Raw genomic sequence first — 23,082 nt, 5'->3', positions numbered from 1 at the left:
AAAGACGTGTGTTGCGACACGTCAGAATAACTGTCGGATCACCCTAATGTACCTCGTTATTTCCACACCCTTCGATCAGCGATCGTCTTCGTCATCAATGAAATCGAAGCGAGGTTCGTCGCAGCGCACGACACCGTTCTGGTTCGACCTCTCTTACCACCGCTGCTATATTTCCCTGACAATGGGCTGGACCGGGTTGGAGGGTCGCGAGGGATAGCGTCGAACTGCATTCCTGCCGCAACCAATTTACAAGTATTATTATTATTACACGAACGAAAACTCGGCTCTGGATTGGGTGATAAACAGGTTTCCGAGTTGGAATTGAGAAAAAAAAATTATCTTCTCGGAGTGGATCAAACACACAACACACCGGTTGCGAAGTCCGCGTTGTAGACCATCTCATCGGGAATTCCTCGCACATTTACACGTCGATACCCGAAATATAATATAATAATAATTTATATACATAGTGGGGAGGGGGGGTGTTATTTACCTTGGAACATTTGGAACTTTATTTTTTCAAAAAAAATTTTTTCCTTCTCAGTTTTTACCGTTGCAAATTTCACTAAATTCATTTTTTAGTGTGTTTATACTGCATCAAACAAATCATGTGGAATTTAAATTACCTTTCCTACTGTATATAATCATGAAATATGAATTTTTGAGAAGGCAAAAATGTAAACCATATATTCAAATAAAAGATATCAAAATAATTACGCAAATATGATTATTAATATATACAAGATAGTGAGGGGAACGTACAACCTTAGGCCACATTTACTGGTGAACCGTTGATCCTAGACCTAGAGGCATAATTTCAATTAGAAAAAGCATCCAAATAACGTGTAGACCTTAGATATATCATTCGTATAGCGAGGGGTTTTATAGTTATTGAAGTATAAAAATAAATTTTTTATATGGGCACCCTATGTTCAAACATCCAATTAGAAAATTTTCACCCTGTCTCTTCTGAGGCCAAAAAAAAGTCATGTTTCTAAGTCTGAAATATTTGAATTCAAAAATCGGGGAAAAACAGCGTAAATAAGAGAAGTTAGCATTGTTGGTTTGTTTAAACATGATGTTTGTTTCGCAATTTTTCTCAGATTTTCGAATTAAAATTTCTCGGTGAATGATGCACTTAGAAACGTAGAATTTTTTTTTTGTTGGCCACAGTGGAGACAGAGTGATAAGTTTCTTACTGGATTTTTGAGGACAGCGTGTCCTTATTAAAAAGCCAATTTTTGCATTTTAATAACTGTACATCCCCCTGTAATATGAATGATGTATCTACAAGTCTACACGTTATTTGGATCAACAGTTCCTCAGTAAAATGTGGCTTAAGGACTTTTCTTACTACCCCCCTGTATAAATAAAAGTAACAATAATAGAGGTAGGAACACATTTGTGTAAATGAAACGCATAATTATTCTACATCATACTTGAGGAAAGGAAAATTAAATGTTTTTATATCTTTAGTTCTTTTGATGCTAAGTGATTGCATTAGAGATATAACATCCGTGATGTCAACATTTGATATATCTGACGCTGATGAACAATAAAATATTTTCTCACACTTCCTTTTAAAGAAATTCACTTGGTAAAAGTTTTTGTGGGACAAATCCCACACTGTAAACTGTATGTTTTATCTATTAAATTTGACCAGGAAATAACCAAAGGTGAATGGCAGAAAATAAATGAGGGTAGCCGAGGTTTTTATAAGACAGAATTACAGAATTTTAAAATTTAAAATATAAATTGCATTTGAAAGCAAAAGAAGAAGTTTTAAAAATTAAGTGCGTTCAGTATTCCAAGATAAACTAGGAAAATTTCAAGTTTTATACTGTTCGTTTCAAGGTACACGATGCTCCACCATTTGTGAAAAACATTAATAACTTCATTTGCAGTGCTTGGTATGATTGAGCACTTAGTATAGTTTATCAGGTGATTGAATAAATTAGTGATGGGCAAACTATGATCAGCGGACCAGATGCGGCCCACTTAGAGATTCTATCCGGACAGCCGCAGATTTCAAAATAATAGTGTAGAAATTTCCAATTTCATTGTTTTAAAAAAATTCATAAAAGGGGGAGGTTTTTAGTATATGGGGAGAAGAATATAGTTGTTAGAATTTAAATATAAATTGATTTAAAAACATTTGATTGTGCAAAAAAATAAAATGGAACAAATAAGCAATAAATATGCATAAAGTTTCATTAAAATATACTCTTTTTCACAGTTGTAAAGGATAAACCATTGTCTCACATCTGCAATGAAACCGTGGAAGCCCGCAAAGTATTCAACACATCCCACCATTTCACTTCTAAGCGTAAATATTCCAATTATGAGTATGTCCGGTCCACCAAATGTTTTCTTTTTGTGTTTTCACCCGCTTCTAAAAAAGTTTGCCCATCTCTGGCATAGATTAATTACCAAATATAGTTCAATAAACTTGCAATGTTGAGAAGAAACATGGCAAAAACAAGCGCACAAATTTTGTTACTAAAACGTGCATACTTGCAAAATCTCTGTCAAGACAACAAAGACTTGAAACAACATTCATTTGTGAAGTTATGTATTTCTAATCTCTTGTGCTCCAAAAACACCAGCTGGAACGCAATATTATTAAAACAATTTCAAGTGTTTCAAGGTTTACTATGGTAAAAAGGTAGAAGTTTCCTCTATATACAACTTGTATTATATATAATACGGCGATATAATTTTTCTTCAAATCAACTTTTCGTTCGAACCATAGCTTTGCACTCGCACGGTCAAACCGGGGCTGTTCATTACACTAATATACAAGTTTGGTAGTAAAATCACCCTGTTTGAATTGAAATCGCAGTTGCATCTTCCGAGGATAATGTATGTACGTATGTATGTCCATCACGCTCCATTATTTAAAGGTAATCACATATTTGAATCTGAGAAAGAAAAAGCAGCAGTAGCAGTAGCATGACCAGCCGTTGTGTTGGTTGCTTCAGATGCAAGGTAATTGCTTCAATTAGATACCACCGTCGCTTCTGTTGAGCCGTAATCATCGGGTCCGTAAGAGAAGAGAGAATAAGAAAAATCCTTTCTTTTGCTGCTGCAGCTAATGATGGTCTCGAATAACGATATTAAGCATTATTATAACGATGGCTACGAACTTTCGGCGCCCGTCTTCTCCCTCTTTTTTACACAGGTCTCTCTCTCCTCACCAAATAGCTTCGCTCTCTCTCAAAAAAAAAAAAATTCAGTAGCTACCGCCTTAAAATTCTCCTCCCTGCTGATAAGAACGAATTCCAACAGAATTTCAATTCCCGATTTGGAATATCGTTAGGTTTGGGAAAGCCATTTCTCTCTCTCTCTCTCTCTTACTTTTCTTCTCTCTCTTTCTCTCTCACGCTAGAAGTTGAGACATCAATGTATCTCAGGAACCTTCTTTGAGAACGTCTCTTGGATATAGAGCTCACGTCATGTGTATCGCCACTTTTGACCAGAATTCGCCGTCATTGGCGAATGCAATGGAACCTTGATTACCCTGGATACACACAGGGCCGACCTTACCAGACATGGGACCCAATGCGAAAATAATTCCAGCACCCATGAAATTCCAAAATCAATGAAAATTCGAAATAAATGAAAGAAATTATTACAGAATTGATGGAAATTTAGAATAAATGAAAGAACTAATCCCAGAAATTATTTCTTTCTCAATGAAAATGCAAAATTCCAAAATTATTTCTTTCTAGATAAAAAATGCAGAAATAAATAATTCCACAAATTATTTATTTTTAGATGAAAATGCAGAAATCCAGGAATATTTCTTTATAGATAAAAATGCAAAATTTCAGAAATATCTTTCTAGATGAAATTCCGAATTCTAGAATTGATGAAAATTCAAAATTTATGAGAACCGTAAGTACCAAAGCCTCCTAGATAGTACTTCTAGGAGGCTTTGTAAGTACCCCCAAATGCCCCCTCCCGTCTGTCACCCACCCCTAAGGGTGTCTCTGGGCAAAGCCAGGGCCATATAATAAGGGCTGACTGGTCATATAATAAATGTCGATTCACATCGCTATAAAAATGCGGGGCTTGGCCAAACAGCATGTATCTCTCGGTGCCTAGTAGGATGGATATGTTTTCTTTGATTGAAAACAATTTAGATGGACTCGATGGTTTTAAATACAGTCGAATCCCGTTATAATGAACTCCGAGAGACCGGAGAAATCACTTCGTAAAATCACGAAATTTCATTATAAAAGAATCCCAGATTTTTTTACATTGTTCCTATGCAAAACTTTTCTGGGGATTAAAAAAGTCTTCGTTAAAACGAGATTTTCACTATAACAGTATTCGTTAAAACGGAATCGACTTTATTACGGACCTATGCAGTGCCATATCTTGGAAACGTAGGCATATAGAGACAGTTTTTGGCAGAATTTATATTTTCTAAGGCACCTCTCATTAACTGTTAGACAGTTTTTGTTTCAACAGGATGATGCTCCTGTACATACTTTAAAGTCTAAAATATGTACTGGTGTGAAACAAATTCAGTGGAACTCCTTGAGAGGTGAGAAGTCCTATAGAGCGTTTGCGTGACATTTTGACTCATCAAGAAATGGTACGCAGTGCAAATTGCTTTGATCAAAGCTTGGAAAACGATTACACAATTAATTATTAATGACTTATATCTATCAGTGACTTGTAATTACTTAATGACATGCACGCACACCACCTATGTACCGAATTGTCCAATATTAACCCTAGATTCATAAACATTCGTCTCACAGACCGCGCAAAATACGTGAACACTAGTAACCTTTAAAGTGAAAGGATAGAAAGATGAACTTCTAAGTACCTTCCTAGATCGTTCAATAATTAGTATTATACAATAATTAGCCTGTCGCATGTCAGAGTGCACTTATGCTAATGGAGCTACAGTGAGTAGGTCGTCCCTAAGACGAATGTTTATTAATAGTGTTGCGATTGTAAAACGGGTGTAAATTGCAGAAACGGGGGAAAATTGCGGAAGTTCTTAGTGAAACTTTTTCCGCTGATCAAACACAACCCTGTGGATCTCAGAAAAAAATTTGTGCCTTCTGCGATTACAAAAAACGTCGAATGACGAGGTTCTGTTGTACTCACTGAGCTATAAGTGAAGTTTACTTATAGCTCACTGGTTGTACCCAATGTAAAAAATTCATGTGTATGGATCACCGCGGTTTATTATGTGTCGATTGCTCAGAATAACTATTGTGTTCATTTTCATTTCAGAATATAATTAATGATTAATAAACAACTTTTCAGATTTAAAGTGTGTTTTATTGCTCCTTGTATTCTATGAAACAAAAATCATCAATATAATATCCGAAATGGTCTCTCTGGGCGGTCAGCGGTCATGTCTGTCTGTCTATCCGTCTGAGAGACGAATGTTTATGAATAGTGTATCTCCCATGCATGTTTATGAATCTAGGGTTAAGGTCAAACACAATTTTGGCAAACGAAAAACAGATTTCGTGCTTTTCTTTGTAAAAAAAAAACATACTGTGGGAAGATTTTTTTTGAACAAGCGATGTGAGAGAGAGAGAAAGACATATTTGCTCCTCAACGTTAGAAAACCAACTTCAGCCGATCAATACTGCACCGGTCGCGGAGTTAGAACGTGGAGTTTGACGACGCGATGCCGCGACAATATTCCCACGAACGCACGTCAGCAGCAGCGTTCGTTTAAACTGGTGATTATTCTGTAAAAATTCGCCGATCAGCGGCATGGATACCAATTTCTCTGGACAGATCACTCGAATCTCTTGGGAAAATGTGAAATATTGCATTAGTTTTTTGTAAAACCAGGAGAGTCCTTCACCTTCTTTGGGCAAGATGTCCTTGAAACAAAAAGGTCGAGAACCCCTGCATTAGAGGCTCTTCAACTAGGATCAAAGATTTTTGCTTAAAGCCGAGATTACGCTATGAAAGTGTTACAAAAGTTCTATGAAACGAAAAATGCAACCAATAAACGCATCGGTTACATTAGCTCAAATGTAACCGATACTACGCTTAAATGCAATTGAATATAGCCAACGCACTTTCTACTGGACGTCATCTTAAAAACCCTGGAAATCATTGCCGTAACTAGGCTGGGGCAACCGGGCACTGCCCCGAGCTGAATGGGGCCTCGCAAAAAATGCACACTTACTTTACATAATTTGTTCCTTTTTAAGAAAATGTCTGCCCCAGGGCCCCGAGAAGGCGCTTGCTACAGCCCTGCTGGAAGTTCAACTCTAAGTGCTGCTCTCTGATGAAAGGCCCCAAAAAAAGTTCATATATTCACCATATTTCTAACCTTAATATAACTCATTATAACTTACACAAGTCAGGGCTTAACTCCCTGAAGTTAAAAAAAATTCTAGTTAGAAAAAAAGCCACCCGCACATTTGTGCATGCAGGGTCTGAAAATTCTTTTTAAATAGGGTAATGCATAAATAAATTTATTGAAACCATTTTACGATTATTGAGTATATAGGCATCTAAAATTTTCTATGTATGATTACTAAATTATTGAGAAAAAAAAGGAAATTTATGTTATCGTGTCCACCAATGCGAAAAGTTACCACCTTTTAGAAAAGTTTCAAAGAATAAAAAAAAAAGATTGTTTTGGACCACTTTTTTCTAAAAAAAAAAAAAAGCTTGGTTCCTAAAACAATTTTTTGCTGGAGACTAAATTTTTTTTTCTTGATTTGTGAAGATCTTTCTTATACAGGATATCCTGTAAGTTCTATAATTCTTCCTTTATCTCATCAACCATTCGTCGTAGACATACAGTTTCAATTTAAAACATGCTCAAAATGTGTTCAAAAATCACCCTGTACCAGTTTGGAGAGTGAAAATACAGTGTATCACAAAAAATAACAAAAAATTAATTTTTATTTGGTCAGTCTGTCCTAAAAAACCCAATTAGAGAGAGAAAGCAGTTACCCTGTCTCTCGGTCTCTAGTTAGGACAACAAAAACAAAATGTTTTGAATGTTCCAAAGTGCAACATTCGCTGAGGTGTTTGAATTAAAAAATTGGAGAATAGTTGGGAAAGAAGTGTTATCCATTAGTTTATGCTCTTCTTTCCCAACTTTTCTCCGATTTCTGAATTCTAACATCTCAGCGAACATTGCACTTGAAAACATAGAATTTTTTTTTTGTTTTTGGTCTCAGAAGATACAGATCCACTATTTTCTAATTGAGTTTTTTAAGACCGGATGTCCTTATAAAATTTTTTTTATTTTGTGGCATACTGTGTTTTCACTCTCAAAACTGGTACGGGGTGATTTCTGAACATTTTTTAAATTGGAACCATAGTACCTCTATGATGAACAATTAATGGGATAAAGGCCGAATTAGGACCTATGGCTCACCCTGTATATAATTATGCATATGTCCATGCTATATCTATATGCACTATACTATATCACTATATCCCATGCTCATCAATTTATTCGATTGATCAAATGAAAAGTATTCAGATTTTGATTACAGGATTGACTTGATTCTTCTCAGTGATGGAACGAATCAATTATTCTGATATAGGAGAGGTCCACCTGTTTATTCAAGTGATTTATGAGGTTATGGTACAATTATATAAATTCTGACTTTTTTTTTTCATTTCCAGATTTCAGCCACGGATCCGGATTGTGGAGTGAATGCTATGGTGAACTACACATCTGGTACAAAAGGAACAGCTCCGGCATCTTCGCAGGATTTTGTCATTCAGCCTGTGAGTGGCGACTTATGTATAGCCAAACCTCTGGACTATGAAGCTCGCAGTTCATATGAAATTCCTGTTCTTGCTACTGATAGAGGTGAGAATAAAGAAAGATCATAGAGATACAAGAATGTTTTTTCCCTTGCATAATCATTTATACAGGGTCTCCAGTAAGTCCTAATTCAGCCCTTTATCTCATCAACTGCTCGTCTTGGAAATATGGTTTAAATTTAAAAAATGCTCAAAATGTGTTCAGGAATTATTTTGTACCAGTTTCAAAAATAAAAATACGCTGTGTCATAAAATAAAAAAATTTTATACGGTCCCTCGCTCAAATTCCCAATTAGAAAGTCATTGCCATGTTTCTCCTGAGGCCAACAGGAAACATTTTTATTTTTCTAATTGCAATATTCTCTGAGATATTTGAATGCAAAAATTGGAGAAAAGTTGAGGGGTAAAAAAAACAGAACAAATACAAGGTCACAACAGGGAAAATGCCCAATGAGGTAGCTGAGAAAAAGATGCCCGTAGCAAATATGGATGTCACAAACCAATGGACAACACTTGTTTCCCCTCATCTATGCTGTTCCTTCCCAAGTTTTTTGCAATATTGAATTCAAATATCTCAGCAAATATTGCTCTTAAAAACATTAATTTTTTTTCTCCCCCCCCCCCCCCCTCCTAGTAGAGACTATGCATGCAACAACTTTCAGATTCGAAATTAGAAGACAGGGCGACTATGGAAATTTAATTTTTTTTATTCTATGACACTGTATTTTTACTCTCAAAACTAGTAGAAAATTATTTTTGAACACATTTTGAGCATTTTTTAAAAGCAGAACGATACCTCTATGACAAACGGTTGATAAAATAAAGACAGAATTAAGACTTACAGGACACCCTGTATATTTGCAATTTCCTATCTCTCTCAATACTATTTTATAACAACAAGTACACTGATTTTAATAGCTCTAGTGAGCCATCACTACTTTCAAAAAATATATTCGGCCTTAATCTGAATTATCTTATGATGAAATAAAAATGAGTCCAACCCAATATTTCACTTTATTCATTATAACAACTTCGGCATTATATTGAGCTGAATCGGTTATATAGAGGAGACAAGAATATCCACAGTTTAGCCCGTGTAATCCCTATACATGAAAAAATTCAGGCTCAAACACAACAATTTTAATAACTGTAAGACACGCATTCTCATCCTCTGCAATATTCTTAGATTTAATCAATTAACATTTCCTGTCACTAAGCAAGCTTGGCAGGGAGGAGGGGAGATACTATGTAATGGGGTATGATTCTATTGGTCTTATTTGAAATATGTAGATGTACCACACATTACATTCTTTATAATAATAATAATATAATATTGTCTTGAAGATTTTCAAATAATTTTTCAAATATGCCATAGTGGTGCATTGTATATTCATTAATTATTGGGGGAGATCAGCCCCCCCCCCCAGGTTCCAGTGCCTATGCTCCTAAGGTGTTTGCTATGCTATAAGTGTTTGGGGGAGAATCCTGTCTTTGAATCACCTACAGGAACCAAAAAAATTTATATTTATAAACTGCTACTTTATAAAAGGAAATTAAGGTGTGTGTGTGTGTGTGTGTAAATAATTGTATATATATAAATATGTATATTTGTTTTTCTACCAATAGGTGGTTTGAGTACAACGGCAATGATCAAAGTGCAAGTTTTAGATGTGAATGACAATCGTCCAATCTTTTATCCCGTTGAATATAATGTGAGCCTACCTGAGGGTGTTGTTATCTCTACACCAGTTGTTGCAGTAGTTGCGACTGATCAAGATTCGGGTCATTTTGGTGAGATTACATATGAAATCATCGCAGGAAATGAGAATAACCACTTCCATATTGACCGGCACTCAGGTGATTGAGAAAGAATGCTTTATATTTCTTTGGTGTAGGCCATATTATATGGCTTTCCGTATGGTATATACTCACAAATATCACAGAAAATAGTCATAATAATATTACAATATTAAGTATAGCAATCATAAGGTATTTAATAAAGGCCTAAATGATTTAGCTGCCTCTTATTTGTTAAGCATTCATAATACATTGAATGTATTACATTCATCCTGTAAAACATTTTTTTTTCTGTTACATTCTCTAGGTGAGATGTTTGTGAGAAGAAGTCTGAGTCATAGTCAGGCTTTGCACCATCTGGTTATATTAGCAAAAGATGGTGGAGGGTTGACTAGTAGTGCAAGAGCTCACGTGTACATTAGTGTCACAAGTTCAAGTCAGCAGCCTCCAGTCTTCAAACAAGCTCGTTATACATTTTTTGTTCAAGAAGATGCAGCACCTCATTCTGTTGTTGGTACAGTGGTAGCATCTGTAAGAGATCCAAGTGAGATTTTTTTTTTAACTTTGAAAAAATCACATTTTCCACATATTTTTCCACCCTTGGAAACATCTTTATATAAAAATTTACTGGAGGTATTATAGTGTTCTGAATAAGAATATTGCATCTTTGAAATATTTTAGCGTGTTCATATGACTTTATTGTCAATTTTGATCAAATTAAGCTTTGGTAAGTGTCACTTTTACTGTCGGGCATACAAAATATTTTTTCATTGTAGTGAATTTGATATAACTCATTGTTTCCCTCATATTGTAAAATGGGGTGACTTGGGTACAGATTTTGGACATTTTTTGTATTATCTTCTTTTCTTTTCTTTTTTAATTAAAATTTTTTACAAAAAGTTGCATCACTAGAAAATATGAGTTTTTCCCTATGTTTTTATGCAAGGATAATAGTTTTATGCAATTTATTATAATGGAGAAAAAGGAATTTTAAGTCATACCCAACTCATCTCTAAGTTTGTTGGCTTGGTTACACTCCTCTATCACCTTGATATTTTACCTTTCGAAGCAAATTTTTTCATCTGATCCCACTGGTAATAGTTAGACAAACAAAAAAAGTGTAACACATAAATTTTGTTTTTATCACAAATATAAATACAGGGAATTATTCTTTTATGTCTACAATGTAAATCTGCCAAGTAAAAGATGCCTGTTTTGGTGTTAATCTTTAAATGTGATGTTTATCTCTTAAATTAACTAAAAAAGTTAATATGAACTTCTGTGTAATTTCTATAGGGAATATTAGCATTTCATATAAGAAATGCTATGCCTGAGCCTAGTATTTTCTTATATGTTTGCGGCACCTGTGTGTGCTTATAATAAATATTAAATACTCTTCTCAAGTCAGCCAGCAATTCTTAAACATTTCACTAAATCATACAACCATTAATTAACAAATTGATTTAATTAGTTAATTTATCACCCACAATTGAAACAATAAGTATACCTATCGAAGCAAACTTCTGTCAAGACAGTAACATGCCACCAAAAAGTTCTGTAAACAAAGTTTTGCAATGTTTTCATAAACCTTAAAACACAGGTTACGATAAAAGTAGGCATAAAAAAAGTCTGGATAATTATGAGAAATTTAGGCACAAATTTGAATCAAAGAGGCCTACTTTTGTGGCTGAACCTGGAATCACCTCTCTGTTTCACTCACAGCACATTAAAAATCAGAGCATGTACCCAAGTCACCCCACTTTACGGTACATTTTAAATATTTATTGCTTGAATAAATTTTAGATTTTGAATTTTAAATTTTTTCACTTTATAAATATTACTATTTTAATTTTTCACCACTTTTAATTTTTCAGGAGCCAGTCACATTCGGTATGCTATATATTCTGGTGATCCAGAAGGCTTCTTCACAATAGATCCTTTGTCTGGAACTATCAAAACAAAAGGTCGTCTTGACCACGAAAGTCATCCGTCACTTTTACTCAATGTACAAGCTACTAGCGGGAAACCTCCTGTCTATGGACATACTCAGGTGATATTCACATACTTATTTCTATTTATAAGAATTTGGAATCAGTTAAGACTTCACAGTTAAATCCTGTTGCATAGACAGAGAATCATAACTTTTATTACCATTTAAATAATTATCAATCTAATGGTTGAAAAATACTTTTCATATATAGTGAAACCTCGATCTAACGATATTCTGTGGACTAAGAAAAAGTATATCATTGTAGAGGTATTACTGTTATATCAAGAGACAAAATTATCATCACATGCCACCAAATTTATGCTGTTATTAGTATATTTTCTAAATTGTGTTGTCAGTAAATGTATTTTGAAAGTGATTAATTCAAGGAAATTGAAAGGACATAATAAAGTCAATTTCATAATTTCAAGTCATATTTAAATTGGACACTGCAAACCCTGTGACCATGGATGTATCTTTGCTCTGATCTTAACCAAAATGCAGAAAAAGTGAACCATGGATATATCTGTAGTATTAAAAAATGAAGTGTTTCTTTTGATGAAATATAGAAATATATCTTCAAGGAAATATTTGCATGAGAAAAGGTAAATTCAATTAAAAGTTCTAAAGATCTCTGATTTTTTCCCCCTAGTAATGATGCTGGAAATTTTAGTTATCATTAAGCAAAGCAAAAAAAGGGCAATTTAGAAAATGTTCTAGCTTTTGGGTATCAGCTACTAAATGCTTTCGCTCTTGTTTTTATTCAAGTAAATGGGTTCTGACTGGTATGTTCTGTGTGTATTTTCAGGTCAATATAACTATTTGGGATGTCAATGATAATGCACCAAGATTTTCTAGCGATTCTTTGAAAATAAGCGTTCCAGAAAATGCGGATACTAATACTCCTGTTTACGTTATCCATGCGGAAGATCCAGATAGCAATAAAAATGGAGAGGTTCATTATCAGTTGCTGGAAAATCCACAGAATATGTTTATAGTAGATGAACGATCAGGCAGTGTCATGTTACAAAAATCGTTGGATTATGAGAAAAGACGTCATTATATTCTCATTTTGACTGCCTCGGATGTTGGTAGCCCTCCTCTTTCTTCTAATATAACCCTTATGGTTGAAGTGCAAGATGTTAATGATAATGCCCCGGTGTTTGAAAAAAGTGAATATAAAGTCAGTGTGATTGAATCGATGCCAGTGAATTCCCAGTTCGTTCAAGTAACTGCCACTGATATGGATACCGGTAACAATGCTAGGCTCACATACAAACTTCATCAAACCACCAATACAGAAAGTTCAATATTCGGAGTATTCCCTAATAGCGGTTTCTTATATCTGAAAGAAATGCTAGACCGAGAGTCTCAAGACTCCTATATGTTGACCATCATCGCTTGGGACAATGGCAGCCCACCTTTATCTGCTTCATCATCTGTTATTGTCCAAGTGCTTGATGCAAATGATAATGATCCAGTATTCATAGATAATTCATTCACTTTCTCAGTGTATGAGAATATTGACCAAGGCTTTCACGTCGGAACTTTGTCTGCACGAGATTCTGATCTTGGAAATAACGCTTCACTTCAGTACAGCTTGCTGAGCAACAACGACAGCTATCAAGTAAATACTGTTACAGGTAAATGAGTCGTTTAGAAAAAACATCTTTTGCCTCTCTTTGAGTTAATTTCATTCACATGGCTTGACAAATCCCAGGCACTTTAACTTTTCCTTATTAGAAATTTATAAATTGGAGTATAACGATAACACATTTTTTTTTTTTTTAAATTTCATCACAGTATGTCTTCCAACCTAGGAAGGCATTATTGTCCTGCAAAAGTAAAAAACAAATTATTTAGGAGAGCTTTTTTTAAAAGAAAAACCACATAATTGGCTCCTATGAAATTTTGCTGGAATGTTTGCTGGATGTTTTTTTCTTATTTGTCACGCCCTGTATGCATTTTAGTGTCACAGTTATTTCGATAACTGATTCAAAATTTACTAAATTCATAATGCATGGGAGCAAGCTAATATTTCTTAGGTGAAGAAGGATTTTTTTTTTTCCTGCCCAATTTCAAAAGTTTGATTTCATATATTTTGTTCATAATATTTTATTTTTATCAGTAATTTCCATTGATATTACAAAATGTGTCCAACAGTATTGAAATGTACAATCAGTTGTGAATACTATACTATGATTGTGGTGTTGGAATGCCTTCATACAGCTTTATATCTGTTTGCCAGAGACAAAGGGAACTATGTCCATTTTCATCAATGTTTTGGATTATGCTATTAATTTGGAGCACTCTTCTTACACTACACGTAGGTGTAGGAAACTATGTCCTATTTGAATATATAACAGATATTCACTTTATAAAACAAGCAAGCAAGCTCCATAGAAAGACATATTAAAAAGTCTTTAAGGTATACAACTACGTTGAAAACTCAATTTTGGAAGAAAATATTGATTTTTTTTATTATTATTTTTTTATTTTTTATAAAAGCCTCATTCTTTGTGATTCCAAAACAGGCCTTGTTTTGTTTATATGATGCTCAGAACCGAAGCTACATCCACACCAGTGTTGCGTTTTTACATACAAGTAAAATCCGTGAATAGAAACTCTAAATGTGTGTAACGAAGAATGCTATTTTTAACACTCTACTTGAGTTTGAAACAATTTCTATAAATCTATCCATTGTATCTTTACAAAATTTTAATATGATATTCTGCTGTATATTTTCGAGGTTATGAACTAAAATTTAAGATCTAATGCAATGTCTAATTAGAGTGTTTTATAGATGAAATATAGAATGAAATTTCCAAAAATTCACACATATATTAACAGATTTTAGTGTAATTTATAAGCATATCATACAATCCTTTAAATTTTAGTTCATAACCTATATCATTACTAGCTGAATTTACTTTCAATGTGAAAATAATAAAACATTCCATTCATAGAATTTTTTGGAATCGTGTTGGGAATATTACACACAAACTTTACTCAAAATTTGACATAAAAATGACATTTTTGCATAGAAAATGGCATAAATAGTCCAAAATTTATTATTTCTTCATCATTTTGGGACATTTTCTATCAAAAAATGTTATTAAAGTTCACTTCAGCATCACTTTAAAGAAAAGTGACAAGAAAGGTAGTCAGATATTTTAAACAGCTCTCCTGTAAAATTGTCCTTTTGTGACATGGCGCCCTTTACCTCCAGTATACAGATATATATCTGTGTGTTTCTGCATTTTCAAGTTTTCTTACATGTTTACATTAACCCCTCACACATTTCTAACTTAAGTTTTATAACTGTTTCACAGGTGAAATATTTACTCGAGTGCTACTAGACCGAGAATATGTATCGAAATATCAAATAATTGCCGAAGTCCGTGACCAAGGGACTCCTCCCAGATCTAGTCAAGCTTTGGTAGAAATCAACGTACTGGATAAAAATGATAATTCACCCGTTTTTATTGAACCGATCGAAACAACTGTGGAGGTTATGGAAGAACAGCCGTTGGGTACAGAGGTAATTCAAGTCATTGCAGAAGATATGGATGAAGGAGAAAATGCTGTGGTCACGTATGCTATCTTGAATGGTATGTAAGAACTTTATTCTTTCAATTTATTCATTTTCAAGCCAATAAACTTAACACTTTAATTAGCATAGCAGAAATCACTACCCCCCCCCCCCTTTCCCATAAAGTGTAGTATATTTTTTTTATGGAGTAAGCTTTCTTCTAATTTCAATCAGGTGCAAAGTAAAGGGGTGGGAAAACGTATTCCATTGAGAAATCGACCTTACAGTGTCTGTGCTTGTTATTGCTAAAATGTGAGACTTTTATTAAAGCAAGATATTCCATCAATGCCGCTGAGTAGGTTAAACAAAAAAACCAAGTTGATCAAAAATTTTGCAATTGAACACTGTTTTACTGTGACTCTATACTGATTGTCCTGCAATTCCTAATGCGGCCTTTATCTCATCAACCGTTCGTCATAGAAGTATGGTGAAATTTAAAAAATGCTTGCTCAAAATATGTTCAAGAATCACTATCACTTTGTAGCAGTTTCGGGAGTGAAAATATAGTATGTCATAAAATGAAAAATCTAAATTTTTATACATTTCCCATCCTCTAACTTCCAATTAAAAAGTTGTTGCCCTCTATCTCTCCTGAGGTCAACAAAAAACTCCATGTCTCTAAGTGTGATACTCACCGAGATATTTAATTGAAAAATCAGAGAAAAGTTGAGAAAGAACAGCATAAACTAATGGACAAAGATCCTTTTCTCTCATTCATGCTGTTCTTTCCCACCTTTCCCCTTAATTTTTGTGTTCAAATACCTCAGCGAATGTTGCACTTAGAAACATGGAATTTTCTTTTATGACCCCAAGAGAGACAGAGCAACAACATTCTAATTAGAAGTTAGAGGATGGGAAATGTATAAAAATTTATTTTTTTAATATTTTATGTCACACTGTGTTTTCACCCTCGAAACGGGTACAAAGTGATGCCCCTCGAATGGGTATGAGTGCCTGAACACATTTTGAACATTCTTTAAATTAGAATCATACTTCTATGTAGAACAGTTGATGAGGTAAAGGCCACATTAGGGCTTTTATAAAACCTGTTATATTGCTGGGATCATTATTATGTGATTAACATTAGAATAAAATTTATTTATTTGCTGAAAATTGACATAAATAAATTACCATTTCAAGGCTTCTTTCCATTTTAAATTAATTTCATGTATTTAATGTAGGAAAAGGATCGGCCGGCAGCTCTGAAGTATTCAGCATCAATAAAGAGACAGGGATGATAAAAACTATGAAGTTATTAGATCATGAAGAACAAAAGTTATACATGCTAACTGTAGTTGCTCGAGATAATGGTACGCCTCCTTTACAAAGTGTTTTGAAACTACAGATACAAGTGATGGACTTGAACGATAATCAACCAATTTTCCCTACTTCAAGCTTGTCGTTCAAGGTCAAAGAAGGCATAAGTGTTGGTCAAGAAATTGGTATTGTTCAAGCAGTTGATGAAGATGGGGGAGAAAATGGTAGAGTAATGTACTCAATTGTGGGAGGAAACCTCTATGGAATATTCGACATAGTGAGAACAACTGGTAGTTTATATACTATAGCTCCAGTTGACTATGAGAAAGCATCCGAATATCATTTACAGATCAAAGCCGTTGATAACAGTGCTATAAATTCTCACAGTAGTGTCATAAGTGTGAAAATCGAAGTAGAGGATGTCAACGATTGTGCGCCAGTGTTCAAAAATGATCCCATCCTTTTCTCCATTCCTGAAAGTACTCCTCGGGGTGCTACAGTTTGGAATTTCAGTGCCACTGATCCAGACAGTGGAATCAATGGGCAAGTGGTTTATTTCATTTCTCAGCAATCACCCTCAACAAATTTCAAAATTGATGAAAAGACCGGATCTTTAACCCTGACAGAACCATTGGATTATGAGACTTACACAGAATACACCATTGTAGTTACTGCATCTGATAAAGCGAAAGATTTAAAACAAAGGTTAGCAACTAGCGTAACATGCAAAATTATTGTTGAAGATGAAAATGACAACAGTCCCGTCTTTCAGTCACGCAGTAGAGTTGACATCATGGAAAGTGAGCCTGTTGGTTATCCAGTCATGCATGTCATTGCTACAGATGAAGACTCGCGTGATAATGGAAGAGTGACGTATGTTGTGACTCAAGGGAATGGAAAAGGTCATTTCAATTTGGATTATGACACAGGTAATTTAAAACTTTGTTTTAGACTCTAAGCTATTTTTACATTGCAATTCAATACCAAATACACTATACATATCTCCATTACTTGTGTGCATTCTATTCATGAAGATATAAACGTTTTCTATAAAAATTACAAATTTTCATTGCATGTTTTTATGCGTATAACATGCAGAGTTTTAAACCAATTTTTACGAAATTCACAAAAAATCTGGCACTATACATGAGATAACATATATAGAAATTTACAATTTGGTAATTCCTTATTCAATGAGCTATGACTATTTTTAGTAAATGATTTTTAATCATGCATCCACAGAAAATATCAATTTTATTTTTTCATAATTTGGTTTCTCGGATATACAGGGTGTTGCCTTGAAGTGGCAACAAACTCAGAAGAGTGATACTAGGCATCAAGATGAACAAACATTGCCGTAGAACATGGTATCACAAACCCCATTTAATCAGTGAAAATCGTAAAAAATACTTATGAAGGGTGTGACATTGAGGGGGATAAAAAGACCAATAAGGGGCTGTTCAAGTATTACGTAAGCAAACTTTTAGCCATTTTTGACCCCCTCCCTTCCCCCCCCACTTGTCAGCAAAACTTCATCATGAGATCTGCCCCTCAAAATCCTAACTCATATTTTCATAAAGGGTGGTTGATGACGTAAGTATTATCCAAACCCCCCCCCCCCTCCTTGTCATCAAAAGTCAGCAAATCGGGAACCCCCCACATCGATGATGACGTAATACTTGAACGACCCCTAATAAGTAGAAAAGGCATTTATTTGACAGCATGATTACAGCACAGCCTATGGTGTACAAAATAAAGTACAGTAATAAGGACAAAAAGCATAAAGCAATCATGATAGATAAAACTCATATTGTCAGCATTTGAAAGCTAAACATTTTGCTTCAAATTTGAATGCTAGTACCCTGTTTCCCTGAAAATAGGACCTAACCAAAAAAATAAAGCCCTATCATGATTTTCTTAATCTAAGCTCTAGTTTAAATTGTCAGTCGAACAGACACATTTTTATGTCTGTTGCTTCATTCAACGAATGCATAGAAATAAAAATAATATTAATATATAAATTTTATTACTTTGTCGCCATTTGTTTGTTAAATTTATACTCAAAATAAATGACAATATTAATCAAATAATTGTAAATACTCATACAAAATGACTCCAGAATAAGCAGAGAAAAGATTCACGCAAGAATGACTACCTATCTCAAGATTTGTGATAGTGTAGGCATATAAAACAAGCTATTGAAAGCAAGGCTATATTAACGTATGGGGCCTACCCAGGGACCAAATCAGTGACAGCTGTATTGCCAATGCACTAGGAAGAGCAGCCTGTAGACAGGAAATGCTCATTTTAGGAGAGCTCTCTTGCTGGACGTAAGAGATTAAGGTCAATGGTTCTCTGTAAAGGAGCTGTAAGAAAGTAATGTCGAAATTCATAGATATTTTCAGATAATAAATTAATTTACAAAAATTTATATAAGACTGTGTTTTATTTTTGGGGAACCTGTACCATTGTATTGGTGAAAGTTTTCTTATTTAATTATCAAAATGTAATTTCAGCTTTTAAAATGACTTCAAGTTTGAAGAAAAATATTTGTTTCACTTCTTATAAAGATATCCTCCTACACACCACAACATATTATAACTTAATAACAAATTTAGTAATTAAGTCTGGCCATACTTCAAAATTGTATTTTACGAAAACTTTTTTTAAAATTACTTCAACTTTTATGTGTTCTCATTTTTGTAGGACTTCTCTCAGTTGTTAAGCCTTTAGACAGGGAAATGACTAACCATTATGAATTGAACATCACAGCAAGTGATCACGGTCAACCTCCCCATTCCAGTTTCCTCATTTTGCATGTGTATGTGGAAGATGTAAATGATAACCCTCCTCGTTTCAAGCAGCACCTCTACCACGCCAATGTTTCAGAAGCTGCACCCAAAGGAACGTTTGTGTTAAAGATTGAGGCAACTGATGTCGATCTTGGTAAACATTTTTTTGCTTGTAAATCATTACCATTCTATGCATGTTTAACTCTTCCAATCTGATTATTATTACATTGAAAAGGGGTCTTCAGTGCATGGCCCACAGGCCACATTTGGCCCTCTGAGCTGTTTGTCGTGGCCCGATGATCATTTTCAGAAAAAAAGGTTGAAAACATTGAAAAACTATTCATTCTAGAATTAATGAAAGAAATAATTTTTGAATTAACCCATTAATGATGACTTTGATTTTTTTTTAAACAAAAAATAATGATTGGAACCACTTCCACCATTTATTGGCAAAGGAAAAACGTAAAATTTAGAATGGAAATTTTCTTACCAACCAGTGTTAATGGGTTAATGAAAGAAGTTATTCCGGAATTGATGAAAATTCAGAATTTTCGAAAGAAGTAATTTTGGAATTACTGAAAGAAAAAATTCTAGATTTTTTGAAACAAATAATTTCAGAACTACTGGAAAAAAATAACGTATAAATCAATGAAAGAGCAATGATTTTATAATTTGTGATAGAAATTATTTCACAATTGATAAAAGAATAATTGCATAATTACTGAAAGAAATGATTTCAAGATATTTTTGAAAAAGGAAATAATTACAGAATTAAAGTGATTACAGTTTAAAAATAATCAGAATTATTTAAATTAATCAGTAATTCATCTAATCATAAACTTTTCCAGAATTGATGAAAAAAATATTTCAGAACTAATCAAAATTAATAATTTTGGAATTAACAAAAGTCTTCAATATAGTTTTTGCCCATTTAACTCAGGGGATGGGGGGACCCCCACTGGCCACGTTACATTAAAATGTCACTGAAAAATTACACGAGAAGCCCTTGTAAATCTGGGGATTCTGTGTCTTACAATTATAAATACCTTAGTGGGAGTTGGTGGCCTGCAGGCTCTGTGGGCAATTTCAATCTGGCCCTCTGTGTCTGAAAGGTTGAAGACCCCTGACATAGAGATTTCTTTCATACAAATTTCAGCGAATGACTTCAACTACTCACTAATCCTCTTAATTTGTTTCAGATGAAAATGGAAAGCTTGAGTTTATGATCCCTGTTGGTGTTGCTGACAACAAATTTTCCATAAATGCCCTGACAGGGGAAATTCACACTTCTGCTTCCTTAGACAGAGAAGAGAAAGCATCTTATTTCATCACAGTTTATGTACAGGATGGAGCGTCTCCTTCAAAATACGACGCCACAGCTGTTAAAGTTGATTTGCTTGATATGAATGACCATGCACCAGAATTCGGGGACTCTTGCTACACTTTACATGTTCCAGAGAACAGCGATTTGAGTATTGTCCACACATTGGTCGCTACTGATAAAGATATAAACTCAAATGCTGAGTTGACATATACTATTACAGGTAAAATGATTGTAAATGGTGAATAGACAACATATTGATGTTGTAATGTGTTTCATGAAAATAACATGGTTATTCATCAACAAAGTAAAGTTAAAACTAGTACAGTAATATCCTGATTTACGCTACCCTTAAGTTGCACGATTTCAGAGTAACATGATTTTCTGTGAAAAGTGCACATTTCTAAAATTCAATCACAAAAAAATCATGAGATGATGCTCAGATAGTAGTGATTATTAAGTAATAATATTAAGTTCTTTTCAATCAGAACGTGATATGTGATGAAACTACACTGATTTGTGAGAGGTTACAGTATATAAAGATGAAAACTTTGTTGGGATCAAGAAATGAAATCCCCCAAGGCTTGTTTGGCATCTGCCATTTATATATATATACAGAGACAGTCACAATTTCGTACCTGAAACTCAACTCCAATTTGAAATATAATTTGTTTAATGTGCAGAATTTGATGACAATACTCCTGGTGTGTGATTTCTAATTAATTCCAACTCATTGCTAAAAGTTTTTTTTCTTGGCTCTAAACACATTCAGCTCATTTCCTTCGATGGGCCAAGATGTTATCAAAACATTCAAAGCGTTGCACACATGACTGTTATTTGCACAGATTTTAAGGGAAATGCAGTCTTTTTTTTTTTTTTACCTTATTGCAGTCACAATGGTAGCATACATAATACAGTCACTATGATACTATATATCGGCATGAATGCGAGCTGATGTCCCTGTTAGAAAGTGTCGCCACAGAGAGCAACAGGCCTATAATGGTACAAATCTTTAACCATTACACTCCACTCATAGTTTGAAAAATATATAGCAGATGGCAGCACTATATCAAGCATTGCACAGAAACAAACTTCACGTTAGGTTCACAACATGTACATTCGAACATGTACCAGTTCGTTAGAAGTTCGGCAGAAGAATGCGGACGAGATGCATGTGTGGTTTAGTAGTAGACACAATGCTAGTTAGATTTTATGAAGCCATAGAAAAGTACTATAGCATTACAATTATAGTAAAGTATGTGTTAAAATAAGTTGCAAAAGACAGGTGTTCTTTCAAAAATTTGGTCCCAGTTAACTAATATTTATATACATTTCTATGGAAAACTGTTCCCTGACTTACGCGACTTTGACTTTTGTGGTTGTCGTCAGCCCTGTCACATAACTTTGTTACTATTACTGTAACATAACACCATGATATTTACACAAAATTTCAAATTCTTATTCATCTTGTTTTATTTACATGTATTCCATTATATTTGCATATTTTTTATACTTATTTTATTTCTGCAAATCTAATTATTTTTTCTTATTTTTCAGATGGAAATATCGGAAACATGTTCAACATTGATTTACACACAGGCCAACTATCCAGCCGTCCACTAGACAGAGAACAAGTTTCACAATACAGATTAGTTGTGACTGCTCATGATCAAGGAGAGCCATCTCTGGCCGGTACATGTAATATCTCGGTGATAGTACTGGACCAAAATGATAATGACCCAATGTTTGAACAAGCGGAGTATAGTATTACTGTTCCAGAGGATGTTCCTCTTAATACAACTGTACTGAGAGTCCGCGCTCATGACAAGGATGACGGAACAAACAGCATTATAACATATTCCTTGATGAATGAAACTAAATCTCTCTTCCGTATAGATAGCACAACAGGAGTGATAACTACAGCTGGGTAATTATGTCTTATTAATTCAATTTAAAATTACTGTATGAATTTTTCATGAAACAGAAAATATTGAGGTTTTTATTTAAATATTAGGTTGGTTTAATGTGTGTTATTCCACATGGCTCCATAATGAAACTAATAATAATCAATAATGAGAAAACTGGTACCCATTGGGGAAAGTCATTAAGATTATCTGGCTTTCAAGCATATCTTAACTACCATATTTATTTGTGTATAGGACAAGGGTTTTGATTCAATTTTCACTGATTAAAAAACGAAGTCGTTCTGTATTGTGCAAGCGAAGGATTCAAGAGCAACCCCAAAATAAATAGCTATTAAAATTTGCCATTTAGAGTGTGTTTATGCTCCTGATCAATTTGACTTTGATTTAACTAATAAAATTATCAGTTTCTTCAGATTCATTATATCTGGATCAACTGTGTAGTAATATAATTGTGCTTGAAAAGTACCAAATTTTAGAGTGTATAAAGAATCTCTTTTTGTGAAAAATTGGGTCCCAAAAATAAGAGTTCCTTATGCATGGATAGCATTATAGATATTGACAAATTATTCAATTCATAACAATTTACGATGAGAGTGACTTTGATGATGATAATGTACTAGTTGATGTAG

At 34.0% G+C, this 23,082-nt stretch overlaps 1 protein-coding gene across 1 annotated transcript in view; it reads left to right on the top strand.

Annotated features, from left to right (window-relative positions):
* The window catches only part of ds (dachsous cadherin-related 1), a 105,655-nt gene that overhangs the window by 63,869 nt on the left and 18,704 nt on the right, over positions 1-23,082 (top strand). The window contains exons 3-12 of the mRNA XM_089232258.1: positions 7,639-7,828; positions 9,409-9,639; positions 9,887-10,123; positions 11,454-11,629; positions 12,375-13,209; positions 14,899-15,177; positions 16,340-17,344; positions 19,122-19,361; positions 20,407-20,751; positions 22,086-22,455. Of these exons, the coding sequence (XP_089088384.1) occupies positions 7,639-7,828; positions 9,409-9,639; positions 9,887-10,123; positions 11,454-11,629; positions 12,375-13,209; positions 14,899-15,177; positions 16,340-17,344; positions 19,122-19,361; positions 20,407-20,751; positions 22,086-22,455 (3,908 nt within the window). The remainder of the gene's footprint in view (positions 1-7,638; positions 7,829-9,408; positions 9,640-9,886; positions 10,124-11,453; positions 11,630-12,374; positions 13,210-14,898; positions 15,178-16,339; positions 17,345-19,121; positions 19,362-20,406; positions 20,752-22,085; positions 22,456-23,082) is intronic.

This window comes from Pholcus phalangioides, unplaced genomic scaffold (genome assembly GCF_987345545.1).
Source record: "Pholcus phalangioides strain wild (caught in Gottingen) unplaced genomic scaffold, Ppha-v1.0 ptg000001l_1, whole genome shotgun sequence".
NCBI lineage: Eukaryota > Metazoa > Arthropoda > Arachnida > Araneae > Pholcidae > Pholcus > Pholcus phalangioides.
Note: the sequence above shows the minus strand (reverse complement) of the source record. Positions and strands in the feature narration are given on the sequence as shown.